Here is a 25,197-nt window from a genome sequence, read left to right as displayed (position 1 = left end):
CAGCCGTATCTGAAGTTTTTTTTATGTATGCACTAAATTGTAATGCACAGAATATGCGGATTTAAATAATGACTTTTCTGTCCAACTTGTAATTCACACGTAACGTGATGTTTCTCTTCAGACGGTGAAGAACGAAGTGAATGTGCCCTGTTTGAGGAACTTTGTGGAAACCCTCTATGACACAACGTTAGACCTGTCATCCAGGAAGAAACACTCTCTGGCAAGTCTTGCTCTCTTTTCCCATGTTTGAGAGCAGTAGAGGGAGATGCACCTACAGTAATTGGCTCATAGCTGACATGTTTTTGCTGTTTGTGATGTTTCAAATAGACCATCTCTAAACATTTTTCAAATTTTCCAAAGTTATCTTAACAACCGTTGATTTCATACATTTCATACATTCATACATTCAACCTGTGGCACACAATAGCTGTGTGAAGTGTGCAAGTTGTGCATTTTGACATTATTGTTAAAGGGCATTGTTTCAGCTGATTTGTTTGCCACAAACTGCCGCTAAATATTTTACAATCCAGCTTAAAGACAACAACTCAAGTGGAAAATTATTAAGACAGTTAAGTACTTTCTAAAATATGTTTGAGAGCAGGGCTTCCTAAAGTGTAGGTCCCAACCCAAAAATACCCATACGCTTAAATAATGTGAATTTTTTTAATAATTTACATTAATGAAATTACTAAGAGTAAATATGCTATCAGACATATTCTTGACTAATTTTTTAATAGTTGGTTAAATTATTTTTACACTATTTAATTCATTCCTGCTTTAAGCTGTCTAAAAATATTTTAAAATCTTTGTTTTTATGTTTATGTTTATCACTTTTTGATTACAGCTTCTACCTGTTAGAATGGTATTTTTGTTTGTTGCTGATATAAAAAGGTGTAGGTGTAGAGACTGTTTGAATGCTCTTTGTTCTAGAGTGATTCACCGTCTTTGCTCTGTCATTGAATTATATAATTCTTGTTAAAGACATATAATGTAATCACTGATCTGTCTTTTCTCTTTCTCAGGCTCTGTATCCATTGGTAACGTGCCTGCTGTGCGTGAGCCAGAAGCAGATCTTTCTAAACAGATGGCACGTCTTTCTCAACAACTGCCTGTCCAACCTGAAAGTAAGTCTTTGTGATCCACAAAGCTTGCGTGATACAATAGAATCGAGAAGACGTCACATTATGGATGAGCATATCACAGCAGCTCACGTGGAAAAATGAATGCAGTTTTGTTGTGCAAGGCGGTTGTGTAAGCATCATGTGATTGCAAGTTAACCGTTGGAGCCCATCAGTCAAGTGCACAGATATTTAAAGTGGTAGCAGTTACAAGCAAATAGCTGTTAAAAATGTGTGAAATGCAGTGGGAGGGCAGCAAATTGCAAAAAATGTTTTGTTCATTTGAAGGGGAGGCAGGTAGGACAGAAAAGTCCATTATCGTTAGCCTTAATGTCTCATTATACATTCTGTACTCAGCACTTCGGTCTCTGTACCTGTGTGGGGGTGTGAGAGAAGCAAAACGAAAGAATGAATGAAATGATGAAGTGCAAAATAACAAGCATGAAGTACAGCACTGAGAGACCCTCTGGCACTGATGTTTAACAAGATGCTGGAGCTTTCTTTCAAGCTTTCAGCTTCTATCTGATTTCTGTTATCTCTCTGTGTCTCTCAGTCACTTGTCATGTTGTATTGCAGCGGTCTGAGAGCTGCTGACTTGTTATGTAATGAAGGTTTTGACCTGTAGGAAATAGATGCAGTTCGCTTCAGTGCCCACGTTTGGTCAAAAGTCCAAGGAAAATTAACTCCAAAGCCAAGAAACACCAAACATGAAAGAAAAGATAAGGCTTAAAGGAGAAGTCCGGTGTGATATTGACCTAAAGTGTAATGAATCATGATACCGAGTGTGAACTTACCTTTCATAGCTCATCTCGGCTTGTCCCCTGCACTACGAAATCTGGCGCTAGTTAGCCGATGCTAACAACAGGTTGTCGTTGAGGGTGCATCGGCATCGGACTAACCATGTAAATAAATCACTGTTTTACACCATTTACGAGGCACACAGTAGCTCCACACTTCATTGGTAGACTTCCAAGGGCCCTGACATTTAAAACGAGACATTGAGAACTTTGAAAAAGCACCGGTAGTTTATTTACAAGAAGATTTAAACAGACAGTACCTTTAGGAAATTTACCGTTCGCCGCCATCTTGAATTTAGTCACGATAAGTCGAGTGACGAGCAGGAAGGAAACTAAACTACTACTTCATAAAACTCAGTAGCTTCATCGTCCGACATCCTTGCAATTGCCAACTGTCTGCACTAATTCCAGTCCAAAAGTAACGCGAGTACTCACGTGACTTATCAGGTTGTAGTTTCCTTCCTGAAAGGGTTTCTCAAGCCAGGTGGCGCATTAGACCAGGGGCTCATCTCCTGTTTCCAAAATGCATCACAAACTGCTTGACAATTGCATTTACAAACAATTAACTATACAAACTTGTTTAACCAACTATTCCTACACTGCATGTACTTCTGCGTAAAAGGCTGTGCGACGTGCGCGTTGCAGTTAAATACACAAACGTGCGCGGGCATGGATATCTGCGTGCATAGTCTTCGGTTAAACTGCGTTGCTTTTAGAAGCGTCAATTCAGTTGTTGCATATAGTTTAATGTCTTTATTTCGGGATTATCAAATTAAATTATAACTCAAATTTGAGATTTTACTGGGGCACAGCAGATTTTCACTGGGGCACGTGCCCCAGTCAAAAGGGTCTAGCAACGCACCTGCCCTGAAGCAAACCCGGCAGATTCATAGCTGCATCCATGTTAGCATGTCTCGTTTTATGGTAATTTCACAGTAGGCATACACATAGGTTCGAAGACTCGTTCTCGCCCCCTAAAGTGCAATTCGGCTAGGTATAGGCTACATCCGCGCTAAAATATCAAGGTGAAAGTCATCTTAGCTTGTGTAGTATAGACCCAGCTCCCAACCCAACTTTGAGAATAGATTAACGGCGATATTTTTTTTATCGCCCGATAAGAGTCTCACGTTAACGCAGAATGTTAACGCCGATAACGGCCCACCACTAGTTAAAATACACAAAAATGCAAAAAAAAAAAACGAATTTGCGGCACCTGAACTAATGCAAATTGTGGAATTAGTGGAAAATATACAGTTTAAATAGTCCACAAATTTGGTGATCCTAATTTATGAGATGCATGACAGGAACATAACTGGAAATCACATCAGATGTTATTTTATTTTTATTTTTCAGAACAAAGACCATAAAATGGCCCGGGTGGCACTTGAATCTCTCTATCGGCTGCTGTGGGTCTACATGATCCGAATCAAATGTGAAAGCAACACTGCAACACAAAGGTAGCATATTGAAAATCAAAGCCACAAATGAAGAAATGTATTTCTAACATAAGAAATATAATAGATATTTTAAATGCATTCACTGACAGAAGAAGAATAAGATTTGATAATGTTGATTCTGATGATTGACATCTGTTAATATGACATTTTTATCTTTTTATCCTTTCCAGTCGCCTCACCTCAATCATATCAACACTGTTTCCTAAGGGTTCACGAAGCGTCGTTCCTAGAGACATGCCACTCAACATCTTTGTCAAGATAATTCAGTTCATTGCCCAGGTTTGACACCCACACACCTCTACACACCTGATATGCATCTAGGAAAATGTCATGGCTTTTTCATGTAACACACTGTAATATCATCTTTGTTTCTCTCCTTACTACAGGAAAGGCTGGATTTTGCAATGAAAGAAATAATATGTGATCTGCTGAGTGTTGGAAAATCAGCCAAAGCTTTCAGTTTAAATCCAGAGGTAATGTTTATACTCACACACACACACACACACACACACACACACACACACACACATGTTGGGTTTATATGTTTTATGGGGACATTCCATAGGCGTAATGGTTTTCATATTGTACAAACCGTATTTTCTATTGCCCTACACCTACCCTACACCTAAACCTAGCCCTCACAGGAGATTGTGCACACTTTTACTTCCTCAAAAAAATCTCATTGTGCATGATTTATAAGCCTGTTTTCTCATGGGAACCTAAGAAATGTCCTTTTGGTCCCCACAACGTGATAAATACCAGGTGCACACACACACACACACACACACACACACACACACACACACACACACACACACACACACACATTTACTTAAAATGTTCTGCTTAATTATAAATTCTAACAAAAATGCTCCAAAGGAAATATAAATAAATAAGTAAACCCATACAAACACATTGATCCCAATAGACTGAGTTGAGATCTTCTTATAAGGAAATGCATATTTGGTTTATTTTCTGCTATTTGTGTGGTTGTACATCCAGAGAATGAACATCGCTCTGAGAGCATTCCTCGTCATAGCCGATAACCTGCAGCAGAAAGATGGTGAACCACCCATGCCGAACACCGGGGCCACTTTGCCTTCTGGGAACACACTGAAGAAGAAAAAAACCTACCTCAGCAAAACTCTAACTGAGGAGGAAGCAAAACTTATAGGTCAGGCCACTTATATTGCGAACATCTGCCTTTGTGTGCTTGTTGCAGTTTTTTACAGTCTGGATTATTTATGTCACTCGTTGCAGGTATGGCACTGTATTACTCCCAGGTCAGGAAAGCCATTGATAACATCCTGAGGCACTTGGACAAGGAGGTGGGCCGCTGCATGATGCTCACCAATGCCCAGATGCTTAACAAGGAACCTGAGGACATGATCACGTAAATAGCTTTTTCTGGCCTGCTTCCACCTATTATTTATCTCTGTGTGGGTGAAGAGAAAGCTCACAACCAGATGACTTATGAGTCACATTCAGCCCACACACCCTGTTTAGACAGTTTGACATTCTCTTTTTTTCCTGTTTCCTTGTGTTTCTATTTTCCCTCTCTCTTATTGTTTACTTTTGCGTAACTCATCCTTTCTCTCTCGGGTCAGGGGTGAGAGAAAGCCGAAGATCGACTTGTTCCGTACGTGTGTTGCGGCCATTCCCCGTATTCTGCCAGATGGCCTATCCAAAATTGAGCTCATTGATCTCTTGGCCAGGTGAGGTTCACCACACTCCCTTTGATTAAACAACGTAACATGCAATAAAAAGCTTTAATCATTTGATTGTTTTTCTTTTTGCATTCTGCAGGCTGACGGTCCACATGGATGATGAACTGAGACTCATTGCTCAGAATTCCCTGCAGAGTCTGCTGCTGGACTTTTCCGATTGGCGAGAAGACGTGCTGTTTGGGTACACTAACTTCCTGCTGCGAGAAGTGCAAGACACACAGCAGGGCCTGCAGGACTCATCCGTTAAACTGCTGCTGCATTTCCTGACGCAGTGGAGGCTGGCGATACAGGCTCCTGGAAAACGCTCGGCGGAGGTATGTGAATGTTCTCTTTGCTGGCTATGCATACTTAGCCAATGTAAACAGTTTTTGGGAGTTGTGGGCATGATCGTGTGTATGTGTATGTATTTGTTAACCTCAGATGGGATCTCAGAGCAGTGGGAGCTCTAGACTGCCGCCTGAGCGCAGTCCTCACTCCACAGTGCTGCACGCTGTGGAGGGTCTGGCCCTGCTGCTGCTGTGCTCCTGCCAGACCAGCACCCGCAAACTGGCGGTGTCTGTCCTCCGAGAGATACGCTGCCTGTTTACAGCCATCGGACAAGCCGAGGTGAGACAAGCTGCTGAAACTTGAAAAACAAAAAAACACAGCTAACTAATTAAACCAAACAGCTAATTAGAACAGAATTATGCAGAACAAGGTAGAATCAAATGCTTTAGAAAAAGAGAGAATGTAATAAAAACAAATAGAATAGACAAAGACAGAAAAGAATAGAATCTAAAAGAAAAAGACAAAATAGTAAAGAAATAAAAAAATAAAAGAGAAAAAAGAGAAAGGGACAAATAAGACTATCATCTCATAGAATAGAAAACAAACATAATGCAACATAATAGAATAGAAAAGGTAGAAAAATACAGAACAGAAAAGAATCAGTTAGGGTACAAAAGGAAAGTAAAGAAGCAAAAAAAAAAACAGAAAAGATATAATAGAATTTGAAAACAGAAAAGAAAATTTTAAAGAAACAAAAAAGAGGAAATCAAATAGGATGCAATAGCATAGAATAGAAAATGACAATAGAATAAAAAGAAAATAGAATAGAAAAATATATAAAAACAGTAGAGTCAAACGGAAAATGAGAAAAATTGTATGGATGCAACAGCATAGAATAGAAAAGAACATTGACAAACAGAAAAAGAACAAATAAAATACAACAGAAAAGGATAGCATAGAATAGAAAAAGAAAAACACAAAATACAGAATAGAACAGAATCAGATTAGGAGTAAAGACAAAAGGCAATAGAATAAAAAAGAACAGAAAAGATATAGTAGAATTTGAAAAAATAGAAAAATGGAAATAGTACGGAAACAAAAAGATGGAATAGAAAAAAAAAGGAAATAGAATATAACAGAACAGAATAGAATAGGATACGATAGCATAGAAAATGACAATAGAATAGAAAAGGAAAATAGAATAGAAAAATATGTAAAAACAGTAAGATCCAATGGAAAATGACAATTGAATAGACAAGAAATTAGATTTATAGTTAAAAATATATATATAAAAAAGAAAAAGACAATAGAATAAAAATAAATGGACAGAACAGAATATAATATAATCTGATAGAATCGATGAATAAAATAAATAAATAAAAATAAATAAATAAAAAGCATAGAGTTGAAAAAGAACAGAATGCAACAGAATAAAATAGAAAAAAACATTGACAAACAGAAATAGAACAGAATACAGAACAGAATCAGATTAGATCAGATTAGAAACTGAAAGAGTAAAGAATTAAAAAAGACAACAGAATAGAAATAGAAAAAAATAGAAAAAGACAATAGAATAAAAAACAGAAAATATATAATAGAATCTGAAAAAAATAGAAAAAAGATAATAATAAGGAAACAAAAAGATAGCATGAAATAGGAAAAAAGGAAATAGAACAGAATAGAACAGGGTATGATAGCATAGAAACTGACAATAGAATAAAATATATAACAACAAAAGAGTAAGATTAAATGGAAAATGACGATCGAATAGAAATTGAAAGAATATAATTAATTAATAATAATTATATAAAATATAATAAAATAGAAAAAGACAATAGAATAAAAAGAAATGGACACAGAATATAATCTGATAGAATAGAAAAAGTAGTAAAAAATAAAATAAAAGTAGTATAGAATAGAAAAAGAACAGAATGCAACAGAATCGAATAGAAAAGAACACTGACAAACCAAAATAGAACAGAATAAAATATTTAAAAAAAAAATAGAATATAAATAAATAGAATAAATAAAAAATACATAATGCAGAACAAAAAGAATCAGATTAGAAAAAAAGCATAAAATGAAAAGAAAATGAAAATAGTAAGGAAACTAATAAAAGATAGCATGGAATAGAAAAAAGGAAATAGAATAGAAAATGACATTAGAATAGAAAAGGGAAATGAAAATAGAAATGAAATGAACAGAAATATAACAAGTAAAATAGAACAGAAATAGATATAAAATAAAAACAATAGAGTAAGATAGAATGCAAAGAGAATTGAATAGAAAATGAAAGATATTAGTTTTGTAGTTAAAAATTAATTAAAACATACAGATAATAATGAAACATTAGGTTGGCTCTAAAGGTTATTGACTGATTGTATTGAATGTGATGTCATGTGACCGTTTGAAATCCTCCTAAACATACATATACATGCAGCGGATTGATATCAGATGCAATACTAATCAGTGCTAGACCTGTTAGTGTAACATAAACATTACTCAACAAGAGCCTCACGGCTGTCATGTGATTCCGCTCTCAGGATGACGATAAATCCATGATCGATGTTATGGACCAACTGGCCCCCAGCGTGCTGGAGAGCTTCGTCCATGTGGCCGTCTCTGACTCTGTAAGCATTTCCCATTAGCCCAGCGGATGTGTTTCTGTTTGTGTATCCATATGTTAATGTGTCATTCTCAATATTGACCTCTACTTGCATTAAATTGATTTGTGCCACAAGGCACAGAATGTTGGCGTCTGTAGAGTCATAACACTCATGCATGCTTGCTCAAGTTCAGCTATTAAAATCTGTGTTCTGTAAAGGCCACTCTGCCCATGAGTCATCACGTGGACCTGCAGTGGCTGGTAGAATGGAACGCCCGTCTGGTTAACAGCCACTATGACGTAAAGAGCCCGTCTCACGTGTGGATCTTCGCCCAGTCTGTGAAGGACCCCTGGGTGCTCTGTCTGTACAGCTTCCTAAGGCCAGAGCACCTCCCTAAGCACTGCTCCACGGCGCTCAGCTATGCCTGGCCCTATGCATTCACACGGTTACAGCTACTAATGCCGCTAGTGGACCCAAAGTGAGTTTTTCGATTATCTTGACTCCTAAAACTTGCAGTTTTGATGATTTTTCCCTTAGTATTGTCAGAAAATTATTTTTGAGCCCCTTTATATGGTACCCCCTGCAGCAGTCCTGTTTACGCCAAAAAGACCAGCACGCCTGGTCCGGCCGATGGCTATGTGACTCTGTGGAGGAATTACTTGATATTGTGCCTCGGTGTTGCCAAACCTAGCATCATGAGTCCAGGTCACCTGAGAGCCTCTACACCTGAAATCATGGCTACCACACCTGATGGCAGTATTACGTATGACAACAAGGTATGGTAAACTCACAGTCATGATTCAGAAAATGAAAGAGCTGTGATGTCATGAAAACATGTTTTTTGTTATGTGTTTGTGATCAGGTGATAGGCACACCATCAGTGGCGTGGCTCCTGAAACAACTGGTTCCTCTCATGAGATCTGAGAGTTTAGAGATCACAGAGTCTCTTGTCCTTGGATTTGGACGGACAAATTCTCTTGTGTTCAGGTATTTTTTTTTTTTTTTATTATTATTTAATCATAATTCCCCCCTAAAGCAGTTTTCATAGAGTTATTTCTTAAACTAGTGCAGTTTTACATCAGATATAGCAAAGAACTCTAGCAACTCTGGTGTTTTGCCACATGCAGTGAGGAAGCTGTGAAAAATGTGAGATGTTTTAGCAAATGAAAAGAGCAGCAAGTAATGTGTCTGTCAAACAAAATAGCAGAGATTACTGTCATTCCATTCTGACGTGTGCCGTTACTTAGACGTGGACAGATATCTACTGATTTCATAAGACTCTACTAGGAGTTCACCAAAGCACAGGCAGTGTTGTTATTGTTAACTATATCTAAAACTATTAAAAATAGTTTTTTATTTATTTGAATACAGCTGAAATAAAATAGAAATAATAGATTAAATGCTATTATAATCACAGAATTGAGAAAACTACTAGACCTTTAAGAATATTATAATTTAGTGGAATTGGAACTACTAAATGTTTTTTTTTTCCATTTTATTTTTTGTAGACTCTGTTTTAATGGTTAAATGAAAAAAATATTAATCAAAAAACATGTCTAATCAATTGAAATCATTAAACATACACAATTTAACAGCAGTTTAAATTTTTTTAGATTAAATTTTTAAGGACCTATGAAACGTTTTTTTTTTTTTTTTCTCAAATTCAATTTTATTTTTATCACATTCATTTTTTGGATTCCATTTTAATGGTTTTATTAAATTTTTGTAATCAAACGCATCTATAAATAAAATTTGGTAAAATAAATTCTGCTAAATATTTCTATTATATGATATGATGATATCAGCAGTTCTGGAGATTGTTTAAATAGTGATTTAAATAGTAAAATTTAATTATTAAAATTGTGATTTAAGTACTGACCTGCTAATTTATTCATCCAAAATTTGGCAAATTCTGTGACATTCTGCGTTATACAGTACATTCTTATTAAACATTTTTGACTGAATTCTGCAATTCTGTCTGCGTTTTCTCTCTCTCCCTCTCTCTCTATATATAGATAGATAGATAGATAGATAGATAGATAGATAGATAGATAGATAGATAGATAGATAGATAGATAGAGATAATTCAAAATATTAATAAATATTACAGCAGTGTATAAAAATACTAGAATAACACTGAGCACAAACTGTTTAATTTAACTTAAAAGAAATTTCAACCCTAGACAGATCAATTTTAATTTTGACATTTTATGCCAGTTGTGAATTCATAGCAGCACACTGGAGAATAAAGGCGTATTCACACCAGGCTTTGGAGCCAAAACATATTTATGGAAATATTTATGTTGTTTTCATTCTGCGGCTTTCTCATGACTCTTTCATACATGTGTGTTTGATTAGGGAGCTGGTGGAAGAACTCCATCCTCTAATGAAAGAAGCTCTTGAGAGGAGACCTGAGGTGAGCACTATATCCTTAATGCAGCTTTTTGGAAATTTTGGAAACCTTATAGATAGCATATTGTGTATTGTTTGGTGAATTAGATGTAATAGATGTAAATTGACTCTTTCTGTGTTTTTTGTTCTTTCTATCTCTGTAGAATAAGAAGCGTAGAGAGCGGCGAGATTTGCTCAGGCTGCAGCTGCTGCGTATCTTTGAGCTTCTTGCTGACTCAGGGGTCATCAGTGACAGGTGAACTTGTCCACTCACCCCAGGCTGGTTTTATGGACTTAAGTAGTCAAATCCTGGGTTTACCTTTTTAAACTGATCTTCTTTCACAACAAAGCAAGTCTTTGACCTCTGTTAAAAAGAGAAAGGGAAAGTCTTGAAAAAACTGTTTTTTTTTTCAACTGTTTAACTGTTTTTTTCCTTCAACCGTTTTACTGTTTTTTTCCCCTCTTTGCAGTACCAATGGGGCATTGGAACGTGATTCTCTGGCTCTAGGAGCTCTTTTCCTGGAGTATGTGGATCTGACCCGGATGCTGCTAGAAGCAGAGAATGACAAAGAGCTGGACATTTTAAAAGACATGAGAGCTCATTTCAGTGGAATGGTGGCCAACCTCATCCAGTGTGTTCCAGGTAAGACATAGAGCCAACACTTGAATATCCCTTATCGATTTCAGGATTTTAGTCACACGTCTTCTCCATTAGCATCTCAAATATCCAGTGTACAATAAATTCTAAACATACTCCCAAATATACTCCATGATATCACAGACCATAGTTAGAGTAGGTCAGATGGTTTAGCTGATATAATAGAGCCATTGATACATGGGTCTTGATGTCTAAGGTTATCCAAACATGCCGCCTTTTCAAAGGCTCAATAGGCTCTAACACAGAGCGAGTCACTTATTAAGGCCCAGGAGCAGAGCTATGAATAGAACTGTGCTGGCTCTGATTAATACGTGCTGACTGACCAAGAAAACCTTCAGACCAGCAAAGCACAACATCCCCTCTGACACGCAAGCAGCCTACATAAGCCCACCAGAAGCCCTGCGTCACAGCCAGCTCTCTGATCAAAAGATGGTTGTGATGAAGAGCTGTGTAGTGTGTTGACCTACCAAATCAGCATATTAGAATGATTTCTGAAAGATTATGGGACACTGAAGAAGACTGAAGTAATGGCTAATGAAAATTTAGCTTAGCCATCACAGAAATAAATAAGTTTGCAATATACAGCTGAAGTCAAAAGTTTACATACACCTTGCAGAATCTGTAAAAGTTTAATTATTTTACCAAAATAAGAGGGATCATACAAATATTTTTACATTTTGTACATCATACACATGTACATTTTTCTTATTTTGCCTAAATATCATTTTTTTTTTTTTTTAGTACTGCATATCTTCAAAAGTTCGTAATGCATTTTGTTTCCTTTTAAAGCATCAGTAAGTGTTTATACCTTCTGTCATAGTTGCATATGAGTCCCTCAGTTGTCCTCAGTGTGAAAAGATGAATCTCACAATTAAACAGTCATTGTTGGAAAGAGTTCAACTATACAAAAATGATGAAAAACTAAAGAATTTGTGAACCTAAAGTTGAGACCTGAAGGATTTTTCTGAAGAACAGTGGGTTTAACTGTTCAGGACAAACAAGGGACTCATGAACAACTATCACAAAAAACAAAACAAAAAAACAGCTGTGGATCATTCAGGTAACAACACAGTATTAAGAATCAAGTGTATGTAAACTTTTGAACAGGGTCATATTTATAAATTCAGGTATTGTTTTCTTTTGTAGACTACATGTAAACATCTTTTATGTGAAATATCTTATTCAGGTCAGGACTAAATTAAAAACAACATGCATTTTGTATGATCTCTCTTATTATGGTAAAATTAACATTTTGCAGATTCTGCGAACTTTCTGTAAACTTTTGACTTCAACTGTATATTAAAGCAACACTAAGTAACTTTTCCCTCAACGCTCCCTCTACAGGTTGGAAGCGGAATTGTCAACACTAAAGAGTTGTTTTTACCTTAAAATAATGTTTCTGAACTCTTGTCAGTGGTTCATCAACTCATAACAGGGTGAAACGGCACTTTTGTATTCGCTTTGCGACCCTCTATCGGCCATAACAGCACTATGTAAGTTTGGGTCGTCGGGTTGCGGTTTTGTAGTTCAAATGAGACTACAAATGCGACTTGCTTTACGGCAGGCTTCACAAAAGGTTTTCATACTTTTATAAAGTCATAAAACATACTCTACCTTGTCACCGGACATCGTTATTTCCAAAGCCAGTCCTGGATAGCCTCCAAACAAATAACGTGCATGTGACGCGACAGTAGGCTAAATTATTTACGACAGCGGTAATGGACAATTCTGCTTCCAACCTGTAGAGGGAGCGTTGAGGGAAAAGTTACTTAGTGTTGCTTTAACATAGAAAACAGTTATTATAAATTGTAGTAGTATTTCACAATTTTCTTTAAATAAATGTAGATTTGGTTAGCATAGGAAACTTATTTTAAAAGCATTAAAAACTTCTGAACTATAGCACACATACCCTTAAATAATATCAGTTAATTTTAAATTGCCTGAACAAACATGTTTTACACAGTACCATGCTGAGAGTCTCATTTGTGTTTTTCTCTTTAGTCCACAACAGGCGGTTGTTGTTCCCTCAGCAGAGCTTGAGGCATCACCTCTTTATTCTCTTCAGCCAGTGGGCCGGACCCTTCAGTGTTATGTTCACACCTCTGGACCGCTATAGTGATCGCAACCACCAAATCACACGCTACCAGTACTGTGCTTTGAAGGTAAATTGACATCTCAGAAAATCACCTTTAAGGCATTTTATCAAACAAGACCTTATTCCCTCATACTTGGCACACACATATCTTGTAATTTAAGAGAACAGAGGAAGTTTCAAAATTGCCATCACAGTTCGGTGCAGGTTGTCTCTTTGGCTCAAGTCAGTGGAAGGAAGAAAAGATACAGTCATGTTAGCAGCACTAAATCAAGTGGAAACGTCTGAAATCCAATCTGGAAAGTACCTGTATGCTCAATTAACAACTGACGGGTATCTTGCGGAAAATTCCCCAAGCTCTCTGCACCCTCTTTGTCCAAAAAGCCATGCACTTGGCAGGTACCAGATGCTCCAACCTTTTTTTTGCAGAAGGCGTGAAAAGCCCATTCTGTGTGTGTCACAATGGATCAGGGCTGTTAGACAGAATTAGCTTGTGTGTAAAGTTTAAAAGCAGTGTGTAATTTCAGTCTCATGATGACGATGCATTTTAAAGCTCTGATGTGAGATTTCCTTTAATGTGATGCTGTGTTTGTTGTCAGGCTATGTCAGCGGTATTATGCTGTGGCCCTGTGTTCGACAACGTGGGCCTGTCTACAGACGGATACCTGTACAAATGGCTGGACAATATCTTAGCCTGCCATGATCTCCGGGTAAGCATTTTTTATTGCTGGAAAGGTTTCTCTGTCAGCTTTAGTCCTTGTCCTAACCTGTTGATGCTGAACAGGCTTCCTGTTTAATTTTATAGCTGCTTTTTATCAGGTTTAATACCTGACATTAAAACTTAAGCAACAAGCCTGTCAGGATTGGCCTGTGGACATATTTTGTTTGAACATAATGCTTTTCTGCATTATTGACTTAATTGGTTCTGGGTTGTCTACTATTCATATGAGTTTTATCTTATCTGTGATTAGGCGTGCAATTAAAGTTGAAATTAATGACTAGCAGATTGGATTAACTTTAATTCTGCTTTGATTATGGGAAAATCACACATTTAAACTCTAACCTTTATATCACCGCCCTGGGCTGCAGGTGCATCGGCTGGGCTGTGAGGTTGTTATCTTGCTCCTGGAACTGAACCCAGATCAGGTGAATCTTTTTAACTGGGCTGTGGATCGCTGCTTCACTGGATCATACCAGCTCGCTTCAGGGTGCTTCAAAGCTATTGCTACTGTGTGCGGTAGCAGGTATTTAGAGCCTTTATCACTGCCTTGGTTACCTTTAATGACATTTAGTTTGATAGCATATCATACATAAATTTTTCCCCTTGCTTTTTAGGAATTATCCATGTGACATTGTGACTCTTTTGAATCTGGTGTTGTTTAAGTCATCTGACACAAGCAGAGAGATTTACGAGATATCTATGCAGCTCATGCAGGTACGTGACTTTCTTTCAAGCCAGTCGTTACCATTTTTACTTGCTTTTCCTGTGTTTTTAGTGGCTGATTGATTGATTGATTGATTGATTACTATTTCTATAGTTGTCAGAAAGTAAATGTGCTTTCTCTACAAAAATAAATAAATAAAATAATCATTTATGCCCCTGAAAGTTTAGGGCATCATTTAGGCCCCCCCTGTGGCCGATTTCTTTCAAATATCTTGCAGACCTTTGAGGCCGAGTCAAACAGGCCCGCTCGACTTTCATTAACCTTGTCTAATAGGTGCTCAAAGTTCATTGTTTTCTGAGATCATAAATGTCCTTACAGCCACATGTTGCACTCTGGATGAATTTTCACGCCGATAGGACAAACGGTTGCGTAGTTATGGCCATTTTTTTTCTTCCTCTTATAGTGCCACTAAGTGGCCAAGCTCCACGTCTTTTTTTCATGTGACCTCAGATTCTGTTTTAACGTACGCGTTGTGAGTTTGGTGAAGATATCTCATTCCGTTCAAAAGTTTTAGCTGTTTAGTAACGGTGGCCCTGCCCTTTTAAAACGCTTTGCCATCCCTTTGCTACGGACAGTCGAAAGATCAACTATTTTTTGTGAATTATTGATATACACTCAGAATCTACCTGCACTGTTTTGGTTCCGATTGAGCGACAAACCTAGGACTAGTTAAAAAAAATGCTAAATACCCCAAAATTGGTGAGCAAAGGATTCTAATGACTTAAGACACTTGAGTCTGCGACAAATGGTTTAGGAGTTATGAGGGATTTCATAATTTTGATCGCTGTAGCGCCCCCTCAGGCCGATTGGGACGAGCCTTGGTGATGCTATAGATCAGGGTTCCCCAAATCTTACCCTGGAGGTCCAATGCGCTGCAGAGTTTAGCTCCAACCCTGATCACACTCACCTACCTGTTATTCTCTAATGATCCTGAAGACCTTGATTAGCATGCTCAGGTGTGTTTGGTTAGGGTAAGAGCTAAACTCTGCAGGAAAATGGATCTCGAGGTCCAGATTTGGTGATCCCTGTTATAGATGGTGGGAGTACTACCATCCCTCCAAATTTCAAGTCTCTATGACTTACAGTTTGGTCTGCTCGATCAGTTTTACGTGGAGATTGCTGATCCTTGGCCATTCTAACAATTACAATAGGGTTTCAGTGCTACGCACATGAACCCCTAATTGCTAGCTAATGTTTTTCAATTTCTGTATTTCTGTGTCATTCAGGTTCTGGAGTCCAAGTTGTCCGTTTACTCTAAGAGGATTGTGGGGCAGAAATCAGGAAATATCCTGTATGGCACACATGGTCCTTTACCGCCATTGTACAGTGTCTCTCTCTTCCAGCTCTCAAATCAGCTGGCCTGCATGTATCCTGAACTGACTCTGCCTCTCTTCTCAGGTAGGGTGTGCATGTCTGTGCATGTCTGTGACACACTTACTCATGCTTTACAAGGAAATACTTTCAGCCAGATGTTTGGATGTGTCACCAAACTGTCGCCCCACCAAAAGCAAATAAACACCTAGATGCAAAAGAATGGGCCTGGTCGAGCGTGCTCTGTTATTGTACTGCAGCTCAACTTTTGACCTTGTGCTAAACCTGGCCGTTCGATTTTTTTTTTCTCACATGCAGAGGTCAGCCAGAGGTTCCCCACCACTCACCCTAATGGCAGACAGATCATGCTGACCTACCTGCTACCGTGGCTAAACAACATAGAGCTGGTCGATACCGGACTGCTCCCTCCGACCTCCAGCCCGTGCACTCCAGAGGAAGAGTCTCGTGAGCAGTCTGACAACCTGGGAATCACCCACAGGCTCAAAGGCAATGGCTGGGGCTCTCTGCAAGCCACCTCACTGGTCCTAAATAACCTCATGTTCATGACCGCAAAGGTGAGAGGCTCTTCACCGTTGCATAAAAAAGTCTCAAATTAGATATCTTTAAAGGGTTAGTTCACCCAAAAAGTAAAATTCTGTCATTAATTACTCACCCTCATGTTGTTCCAAACCTGTAAGACCTCCGTTATCTTAATATCACAAATTAAGATATTTTTGCTGAAATCCAAGAGCTCTTTGACCTTCCATAGACAGCAAGGGTCCTTCCACGTTCAAGGCCCAGAAAGGTACCAAGAACCTCAACAAAATAGTCCATGTGACATCAGTGGTTTAATCGTAATTTTATGAAGCTACAAGAATACTTGTAGTACAAATATCATTTTTGAGAGTATCACGACGCATGTGTGTGCTTTCCTCGCACAAAGTGCGCACATGCATTCTCGTAGCTTCGTAAAATTACTATTTTGTTGATGTTCTTGGTACCTTTCTGGGCCTTGAATGTGGGAGGACCCTTCAATACTAACCCTTCAATATTTCAGTTGATTTTACCAGACTGCAAAGAGATGAGGAAGAGAGGAAGACTAAATTATTGCCTAACATTAAACAATGCTATAATACAGTGCTATAAAAGTGTTGAAAGTGGCCTTTAAAAGTTCAGCAATCAACTAAGATTTTGATTTTGTGTGGTTTTTCACCAGTATGGAGATGAAGTCCCAGGTCCTGAGATGGAGAATGCCTGGAATGCTCTTGTGTCCAATGACAAGTGGAGTAACAACCTGAGAATAACGCTGCAGTTCCTCATAAGCTTGTGCGGAGTCAGCAGTGACACCACACTGCTGCCATATGTAAGAAAAACACACATATGGACACTCTTTTCATTTTATTAGATCTTTATAATGGGCTAAATTTGTTTCAATCTGTCTTTAGATTAAGAAAGTGGTGATATATCTGTGTCGGAACAACACCATTCAGACCATGGAGGAGCTGCTCTTTGAGCTTCAGCAGACAGACCCAGTAAACCCAGTGGTCCTACACTGTGACAACCCACCGTTTTACCGCTTTGTTGCCAGCAACAAAACCTCTGTTGTGGCCTCAGGTAAAGCACATACGGTTTTTAGCAGAATTTATTACTTTTTTAAATGCGGAAAGAAGAAAAAGTCTATTTCTTAAACTTTTTTTAGAATAACTTTTAGACAGGTTTACAGGGGGGAAAAAACATATATTTTTTAAAGCTATGCAAATTGTATAATAAAGGTCTAAATTTTATAAATTATATAAATATATATAGGTGCTTATAAATGTAGTACTAGCTCAATTGAGCAGTGACAGTTCTATGCTTTGGTCCATCCAGTTGCAGAACCCTTAGTTGTATTGTATCGAATGCTGTGAGTCTTGCAAACCAATGTATGGTTCTTCCGTAATAATGGTTAAATAAACAGTTTTTTGTTTGTTTGCAAAGGCACAACATCTAGCAGCAACACGGTAGTGGCCGGGCAAGAAAACTTCCAGGAGACAGATGAGGCAAAGATCGTCAGAGACAATGAAGAGAGGTACATCTGTCTTTATGTAACTTTGATTTTCTTTAAAGAGACCTTATGAAGTTCTCTTTCATGTCTTATTGCGCTTAAACTGTCAAGTACACACAGGTTTATGTTAAAAACACACATAAGTTACAAAAACAGTTGGTTATTTCTGTGAAGTTCAACATCTGTATGACAGCAGCATAATATACAATAAATAAATCAATAACTCCACTGCTCTCGTCTCCTCCGAGGCTGGGACTCTAAATAGTGTTCTGTGCTCAACTGTGCAGCCAAAAACAGAACAGTTAGCATGCTTTGCTTGAACTTTTGCCATGGCGTTAGAACTGGTACACCGATTTGCTTGTGAAAACAAAATGGCAGCGCCGTTGGTGAAAACATGCAGATTAAGGGGGGGTAATATTATAATAATTTTTTCAATACACTTAATTCTCCACCACAATATGCTGTCTAAGTAGGCAGCTACTAGGTTGTTAAACTGCCAATTGATACATGTTAAGTCAATATGTGACCTTGGACCACAAAACCAGTCATAAGTGTAAATTTGTCGAAATTGAGATTCGTACATCATCTGAAATCTGAGTAAATAAGCTTTACATTGGTATATTGTTCGTTAAAATAGGACAATGTTTGTCTGAGATACAACTATTTGAAAACCTGGAATCTGAGGGTGCAAAAAAAATCTAAATATTGAGAAAATCGCCTTAAAAGTTGTCCAAATGAATTTCCTAGCAATACATATTACTAATCAAAAATCAAGTTTTTATATATTTATGGTAGAAAATTTACAAAGTATCTTCATGGAACATGATCTTTACTTAATATGCTAATTATTTTTGGCATAAAAGAAAAATCGATAATTTTGACCCATACAATGTATTTTTGGCTATTGCTACAAATATACCCTTGCTACTTAAGACTGGTTTTGTGGTCCAGGGTCACATATGCATGTGCATCCTGTGTTCCCTAACATGTGTTTTGTGCACACATTTCCTCAGGCTGAGCAGTGCAGCCCGGGCTCATAACCGCCTGGAATCCCGCTACAGCAACAGCTCAGGAGGTTCTTACGATGAGGAGAAGAGTAAGTTCTTCATCTGACCTGTATTATGGACGTAGTTATGGGCAACTTTGCGGTTTGCAGAGCCTTGTGTACAACTCTATACTTTATAGGTTGCAGTCAGTAATCCTCCAGATTACAAGAACTGAGCAACAGATGGCTCACAGCTGTCAATCTACACGCTGACACATACAACTAAGGATACATTTACACGCATTGTTTTACAGCTTTAAATTTCTAACAGCTGACAACTGTACATGTGACCATGTACCATTTGGCGCATACTGTATATACCAATAATACATGCTCATGAGCATTGCATCTTCGTATTAAGAAATTCGGTACTGAAATTAAAGTCAAGACGCATGCCTTTGTGTATGTGTTCTCTAATGTGTGTGCATGTCAACCAGTTGTGCACGCGTATTTGTGAGTTTTGGGTGTGGAAGTTGCCTGCTTTTGTCTTGCCTACATACCTAACATGACAGCTGATGGATGAGTGGAAAGATGGCAATTCTAATGGAGATGAATTATGAGCTAACTGCACAATGTACTTTGAATTGACTCATCATACCAAATGATGATATGAAGTGACAGACTGAAATTCTAAATGTAGTAATAAATTAAAATGTATTCATTTATTATTTATTTTTAATATATAATATTTTTTTTAATTCTAAATCATCAGTTTATTTAGAATTATAATTTTTAGGATTAATGTAAAGATAATGATAGTAGAAATTTAATATATGTATTTCCAGATTTTTATGTATTTATAGAAACTTAAATTTAGATGATTCAGCTGATTTAATGTTAAATGTACAATTTAATGTTTGCTGTTTGTGAAACTAGACACATTTCAAAATGTTTCCTATTATAAGGCTTTCTGGAATGCTTGATTCTGATTGGTCAAATAACGTCCTTCTGTTTTTAATGTAGCTAACGTCGGCAGCTTTGTGTCATTTACACACTCATTAAACTTTGAGGAGTAAGGAACTTACAAATGACGGTCATTGCGACATTGCAAAGTGATGGCGCTATAGAGCCATGTGCTTTTTAAATATATTTAAATATGTTTAACATTAGATCAACAGCTCAGAATATCTGCTACTTTGACTAGAAACACCGGAGACCGGAAATGCAAAGCATATTTCAGGTTAAGAGTCAGGCGTGACTTCGGTGTCCAGGAAAAAAGTCTGTAGTTCTCAAGAGAAAATAATTTAATTACATTTATAAAAATGACCTCTTTCAAAAGTTTACATAAACTTGATTCTTAATACTGTGTTGTTACCTGAATGATCCACAGCTGGGGTTTTTTGTGTTTAATGATAGATGTTCATGAGTCTCTTGTTTGTCCTGCTTCAGAAAGAAACATTAAGGGCCCGGGGGGGGGGATGGATCTCAAAATCATACAGTCATTTTTGGAAAGGGTTCAAATACACAAAAATGCTGAAAAACCAAAGAATTTGTGGGACCTAAAGGATTTTTCTGAAGAACAGCAGGCAGTTTAACTTTTCAGGACAAACAAGGGACTCATAAAACTAAACAAAAAACCGCTGTGGATCATTCAGGTAACAACACAGTATTAAGAATCAAGTGTATGTAAACTTTTCAACTCTTATTTTCTCTTGTGGACTATATGTAAACGTCTTTTATGTGAAATATCTTATTCAGGTCTGTACTAAATAAAAAATATAAAACAGTTTCGTATCACTATGTGGTCTATTATTCTTTATGAAGTCAATATTTAATGCCTATTTATATAATGATTTGGTATTTGGTTTCCCTGTTCACACTGGCATTCTAATAACTCTGTTTTATTGTAATGCCCAGCTAATTTTTTGACTCCTATTATGTGTGTTAACAGATGACCCTTTGCCTCCGTATGCTGCGTGGTTGATCAGTGTATTGGAGAGTAACAGACCTCAGCCTCTTCCCATGCCTGTGAATGGAGGTTGTTGGGCCCCGCTGGTGGACTACCTGCCCGAAACCATCACCCCACGCGGACCCCTTCACAGGTACCACCGAGACTTCTTTTGCATTTTAATGAAGTCAGACTAAATGATAGCTAAGATTTATGAAAGGTCTTAAATGACCATGGTTACTTTTATAACCCTCCTACTCGCAAAACATTTACACAGATTCACACCATATACTCATCCTTACAGAGTTGCTTTTGTTCACATGCAGTGTGACAGATTTTATTAAGCCAGTCCCATAAAACTCACTTGTGTTAGTTTGCTCTAGAATTTTACAGCAGTTACCCACAACTCTGTTTTGTTTACAAGAGAGCAGCTATTGTTTCGTTACCATGAAAACAGTTCTTACCAGCATCCTTTTGACGTTTGATGATTATTCAGGAGGGGAGGTACAGACGGTCAGGCATGCATCAGAGGGTGGTGCAACAACATATTTGGGATTTTTATAAACTATCAGTCTAGTTCATCTGATCTGTGCAGACTCACGCTGACACCCGAACATAAGGATATACATCAAAACTCATGAGTTATTGAAAATATGACAGGAATACCTGCTAAAAATAAACCCCCCTTTGTGTGTTCTGTCTGGGTATGCGCAAGCCAAATGAAAAGCTGTCTGTCTAAACCAGTCAGTAGTTTCATGGATCTTGAATTTAATTAGGTGACTCATAGTCACAGCTGAGCTTGACTCTGTATGCCTTCATTTTAGGCCTTTTTGCTGAATAGAGAATGGGAAATAAAGGATAAAAGAGATTAGATGAATTCTTGCATGCCAGATCCAAACCTGCATCGTCCACATGAGCACCAGGCCACAACCATGCTGCAACCAATTTGTTCAAATATGTAACACTATTCTTGTTGCATGTGTGTTTCGGCAGGTGTAACATAGCTGTGATCTTCATGACGGAGATGGTTGTGGACCACAGCGTGAGAGAAGACTGGGCACTACACCTGCCGCTGCTTCTTCATGCTCTTTTCCTAGGTTAGCACTCTTTTATTTTCTCTCTCTTGTCTCATCTTTTTGTCTCACATTTTCCAATGTTAATGTGGAGAACCCCCTGATCTAGAATGTAAATTTTTTAGCTAAAAGATATGAGTGAGTTAATGTTTGGGTTTCTTTGGTCTGGTCTATATAGTTCCTGCATTCTCCACTGTAATTCACCCCAGCAGTCTGTCTGAATAACACAGCACAACAATGCCAAAAATGTGAAAAATGTCCGAGATGGAAAACGAGGAGGTGAAGGAAAGAAAGAGGGGGCTGGCAAAATGCCATCTACTCATGGCTTATCTCTCTCAGACTCTTGATGTCATCAGCACCTCCTGCCCACTACATGTTTCTCTTTATGTCTTTTGACTAGAGGCGCACCTGATATTTAGTTCGCCCCTTTTTTCTTTTTTTCTTTTCAAAATAGATTTGCAAGCTCAGAGATGGATCACAACACTACAAACGTTCATTTGAAGTGAAAAATATTAGACATTTGTATTAGAAAAATAATATTACTGCATAGAAGTTCTGTGCTCATGGTAGGTCTGAAAATTTGTATGGTGTTTTATAAGTATGCATTGTTGCACAGTGCCCTGTTTTGTGTTCTGTGCTTCTCCTTGGAAACATAATGTGTTATCTGCGTTATGCAACCGTACAATGGTGGGAACACCCTTTGAAAGTCATTTAGTTCAGGTTCAGAATGTTGTTCATTCTTGTCCACTTCACTGGCTTCTGTTCAGTTCAGCTCAATTCAGTTCAGTTCATTTACCCGAGCATTTCTGTCTTCTCAGGTTTGGATCATTACCGGCCGGAGGTATTTGAGCACAGCAAGAGGTTGCTCCTGCATCTCCTCATCGCACTCTCCTGCAACAACAACTTCCAGGTCATCGCCTCTGTCCTGTTACTGACCAGAGAGATCGGTGACAACAAGACCCTCACCGTTAAATCCAGCTACCAGCCCGAATACCTCTACACAGGTACAATTTATTCTCAAGATGACACAAAAAGACACCAAGAACTGACAGAAATAATGTTTCTTTTATGCCAATGCACAAAAAGAATTCCAATTTCTGCTAGAAGTTTTGTTTTAGTTCCCATAAGAACAAAAATCACAATAGAGTTTCAGAAAAGATGTCATCAGTATTTCAAACTGTTCTCAGATATGCCAAGATAGTAAATTCTGCGGGAAAAAAACATCTAAGACAAAGTGAACTCTCAAATCAGTCCTGATATATGGATATATGCAACCTGGGTACAGTAATTGTTTATTTACCCACAATTCATGTACTAAAATATTGCAGTCATGCCAACTTTGATCGATGAACAAAAAACAGACCTTGAATTAAACTCATCTGACCTCATTTTGTCACATCACCTGCAGCAAAAGAGCAGACAGTGTGAGTATAGGATTCACCTACATTTCTAACACAGCTTAAATTTACAAAATGAGGAAGTAGGTAACTATTATGAAGCTAAACCCCAAGGGTTAGGATTTAACTCTCTTTGGCATAGAATTCAAAGTATTTTTGGCAGCTGTTTGTCTTTCTCACTGTAGAAAAGACTGAGGTAATTAGGCCAGACTCTCTGCCAAGTCCCAGTTTGCATTATGAATGAGGTTTTTCTGGCTTTTAATCTTTTATCCTCGTGTCACTGATGTTTCCTTGTTTACTGATACCTGAAAAGACACACGTGTGAAAAGTCACTGCTGGCAATTAAAGCTTGGAATACAAATAGCATTTAGCGATAGCATAGCGAAGACTACTGGTGAATTTGAAATCAGGCTGCAGATGCTATAAAAGAAAATTAAAAATGTTCATGCGTTTACAGATTTGCTGTACTGTTTATAACCTGCATGTGATGCATAACTAAGACACACTCTTGTCTGAACAGGGGGCTTTGACTTCCTGCGGGAGTGGCAGGCATCCCCAGTGGCAGATTCTGGTCTAAGCTCATCTTCCACCTCCTCTAGTGTGAGCCTAGGAGGAAGCATCGGAAACCTGCCACAAATCACAGCTGACCTGGAGGAGCTGGATGAGTCCTCCACAGAATCAGATGAGAAAACCAACAAGCTCATCGAGTTCCTCACCACCAGGTGTGTGGATGAATATAGATTGAAAATCAAATGTTTTTTTCATACACAGGCCTCATATGAATGAGGCGTAGGATACTAATATAGAATGCATATAAATATGATTATCAGGATGACAATGGATAATGCATCAACTATTAAATATTCCAAAGCTCATACATCCCCTAGTGGACAAAGATCGAAATATTTTTTTATTTTTAAAGGATTAGTTCACCTCCAGAATAAAAAATTCCTGTTAATTTAGTCACCCCCTATGTCATTTAAGATAGATCCCATATAGTGGCCTTCAGTGGGAGCCAACAGGTTGAAGGTCTAAATTGCAGTTTTAATTAATCTTCAAATGGCTCCACATGATCCCATCTGAGGAAAAAGGGTCTTATCTAGCAAAACTATTTGTCATTTTCATAAAAAAGTAAAAATATAATCACTTTTGAACCTCAAATGCTTGTCTTGCACTAGAAAATGACTGATTGTTTTGCTAGATAAGACCCTTATTCCTTGGCTGGGATCGTGTAGAGTTCTTTGAAGCTGCATTGAAACTGCAATTTGGACATTCAACCCGCTGGCTCCCATTGAAGCCCCATTATATGGAGAAAAATCCTGAAATGTTTTCATCAAAAACCATAATTTACTTTTGACTGAAGAAAGAAAGACATGAACATCTTGAATGACATGGGAGTAAATTATCAGGAAATGTTTATTCTGGAAGTGAATTAATCCTTTAAATACAATTCATTTTAATTTTTAAAAATTAATTTTAATTACTTAAATGAGTTCAAATCTTTTAAATCACTAATTGTATTTCGTTTATTTTACATTTGAAAATCACACACAGGAAATATCTTGAATGCATATTGTTCTGAACGCATATTCTTCAGCAAAACTATTGGCCATTTCCCAGAGTCATTAAATCAGGCATTTAGAGAGCAGTAGTTCATGTATTTGTGATTTTGGTGGTGGTGGTGGTGGTGATACAGTGCATGGAGTACTGTCCTGTCCTTACTCAGGGCTTTCGGACCACTTTGGTGCCATGAAGACATCACGCCAAAGAACCCCAACTCTAAGAGTACCGAGCAGCTCACCACCTTTTTACGGCATGTGGTTTCAGTATTCAAGGAGTCTAAATCAGGTAACTACTAAACATTTTTAGTTCATTTATGTG

At 37.7% G+C, this 25,197-nt stretch overlaps 1 protein-coding gene across 1 annotated transcript in view; it reads left to right on the top strand.

Moving 5' to 3' along the window:
- fryb (furry homolog b (Drosophila)) overlaps positions 1-25,197 on the top strand; it is a 64,075-nt gene that overhangs the window by 20,497 nt on the left and 18,381 nt on the right. Inside the window, exons 10-41 of the mRNA XM_073829046.1 lie at positions 122-220; positions 1,023-1,124; positions 3,269-3,372; positions 3,543-3,651; positions 3,759-3,845; positions 4,375-4,546; positions 4,633-4,765; positions 4,980-5,087; positions 5,179-5,436; positions 5,534-5,705; positions 7,910-7,996; positions 8,191-8,450; positions 8,559-8,748; positions 8,835-8,959; positions 10,331-10,388; positions 10,528-10,619; positions 10,834-11,006; positions 13,023-13,183; positions 13,713-13,823; positions 14,203-14,357; positions 14,449-14,548; positions 15,785-15,956; positions 16,188-16,444; positions 17,086-17,232; positions 17,315-17,483; positions 17,847-17,937; positions 18,927-19,009; positions 20,850-21,000; positions 21,840-21,943; positions 22,738-22,923; positions 23,837-24,038; positions 25,043-25,164. Of these exons, the coding sequence (XP_073685147.1) occupies positions 122-220; positions 1,023-1,124; positions 3,269-3,372; positions 3,543-3,651; positions 3,759-3,845; positions 4,375-4,546; positions 4,633-4,765; positions 4,980-5,087; positions 5,179-5,436; positions 5,534-5,705; positions 7,910-7,996; positions 8,191-8,450; positions 8,559-8,748; positions 8,835-8,959; positions 10,331-10,388; positions 10,528-10,619; positions 10,834-11,006; positions 13,023-13,183; positions 13,713-13,823; positions 14,203-14,357; positions 14,449-14,548; positions 15,785-15,956; positions 16,188-16,444; positions 17,086-17,232; positions 17,315-17,483; positions 17,847-17,937; positions 18,927-19,009; positions 20,850-21,000; positions 21,840-21,943; positions 22,738-22,923; positions 23,837-24,038; positions 25,043-25,164 (4,540 nt within the window). The remainder of the gene's footprint in view (positions 1-121; positions 221-1,022; positions 1,125-3,268; positions 3,373-3,542; positions 3,652-3,758; positions 3,846-4,374; positions 4,547-4,632; positions 4,766-4,979; positions 5,088-5,178; positions 5,437-5,533; positions 5,706-7,909; positions 7,997-8,190; positions 8,451-8,558; positions 8,749-8,834; positions 8,960-10,330; positions 10,389-10,527; positions 10,620-10,833; positions 11,007-13,022; positions 13,184-13,712; positions 13,824-14,202; positions 14,358-14,448; positions 14,549-15,784; positions 15,957-16,187; positions 16,445-17,085; positions 17,233-17,314; positions 17,484-17,846; positions 17,938-18,926; positions 19,010-20,849; positions 21,001-21,839; positions 21,944-22,737; positions 22,924-23,836; positions 24,039-25,042; positions 25,165-25,197) is intronic.

The sequence above is a fragment of the Garra rufa genome, chromosome 23, assembly GCF_049309525.1.
Source record: "Garra rufa chromosome 23, GarRuf1.0, whole genome shotgun sequence".
NCBI lineage: Eukaryota > Metazoa > Chordata > Actinopteri > Cypriniformes > Cyprinidae > Garra > Garra rufa.
Note: the sequence above shows the minus strand (reverse complement) of the source record. Positions and strands in the feature narration are given on the sequence as shown.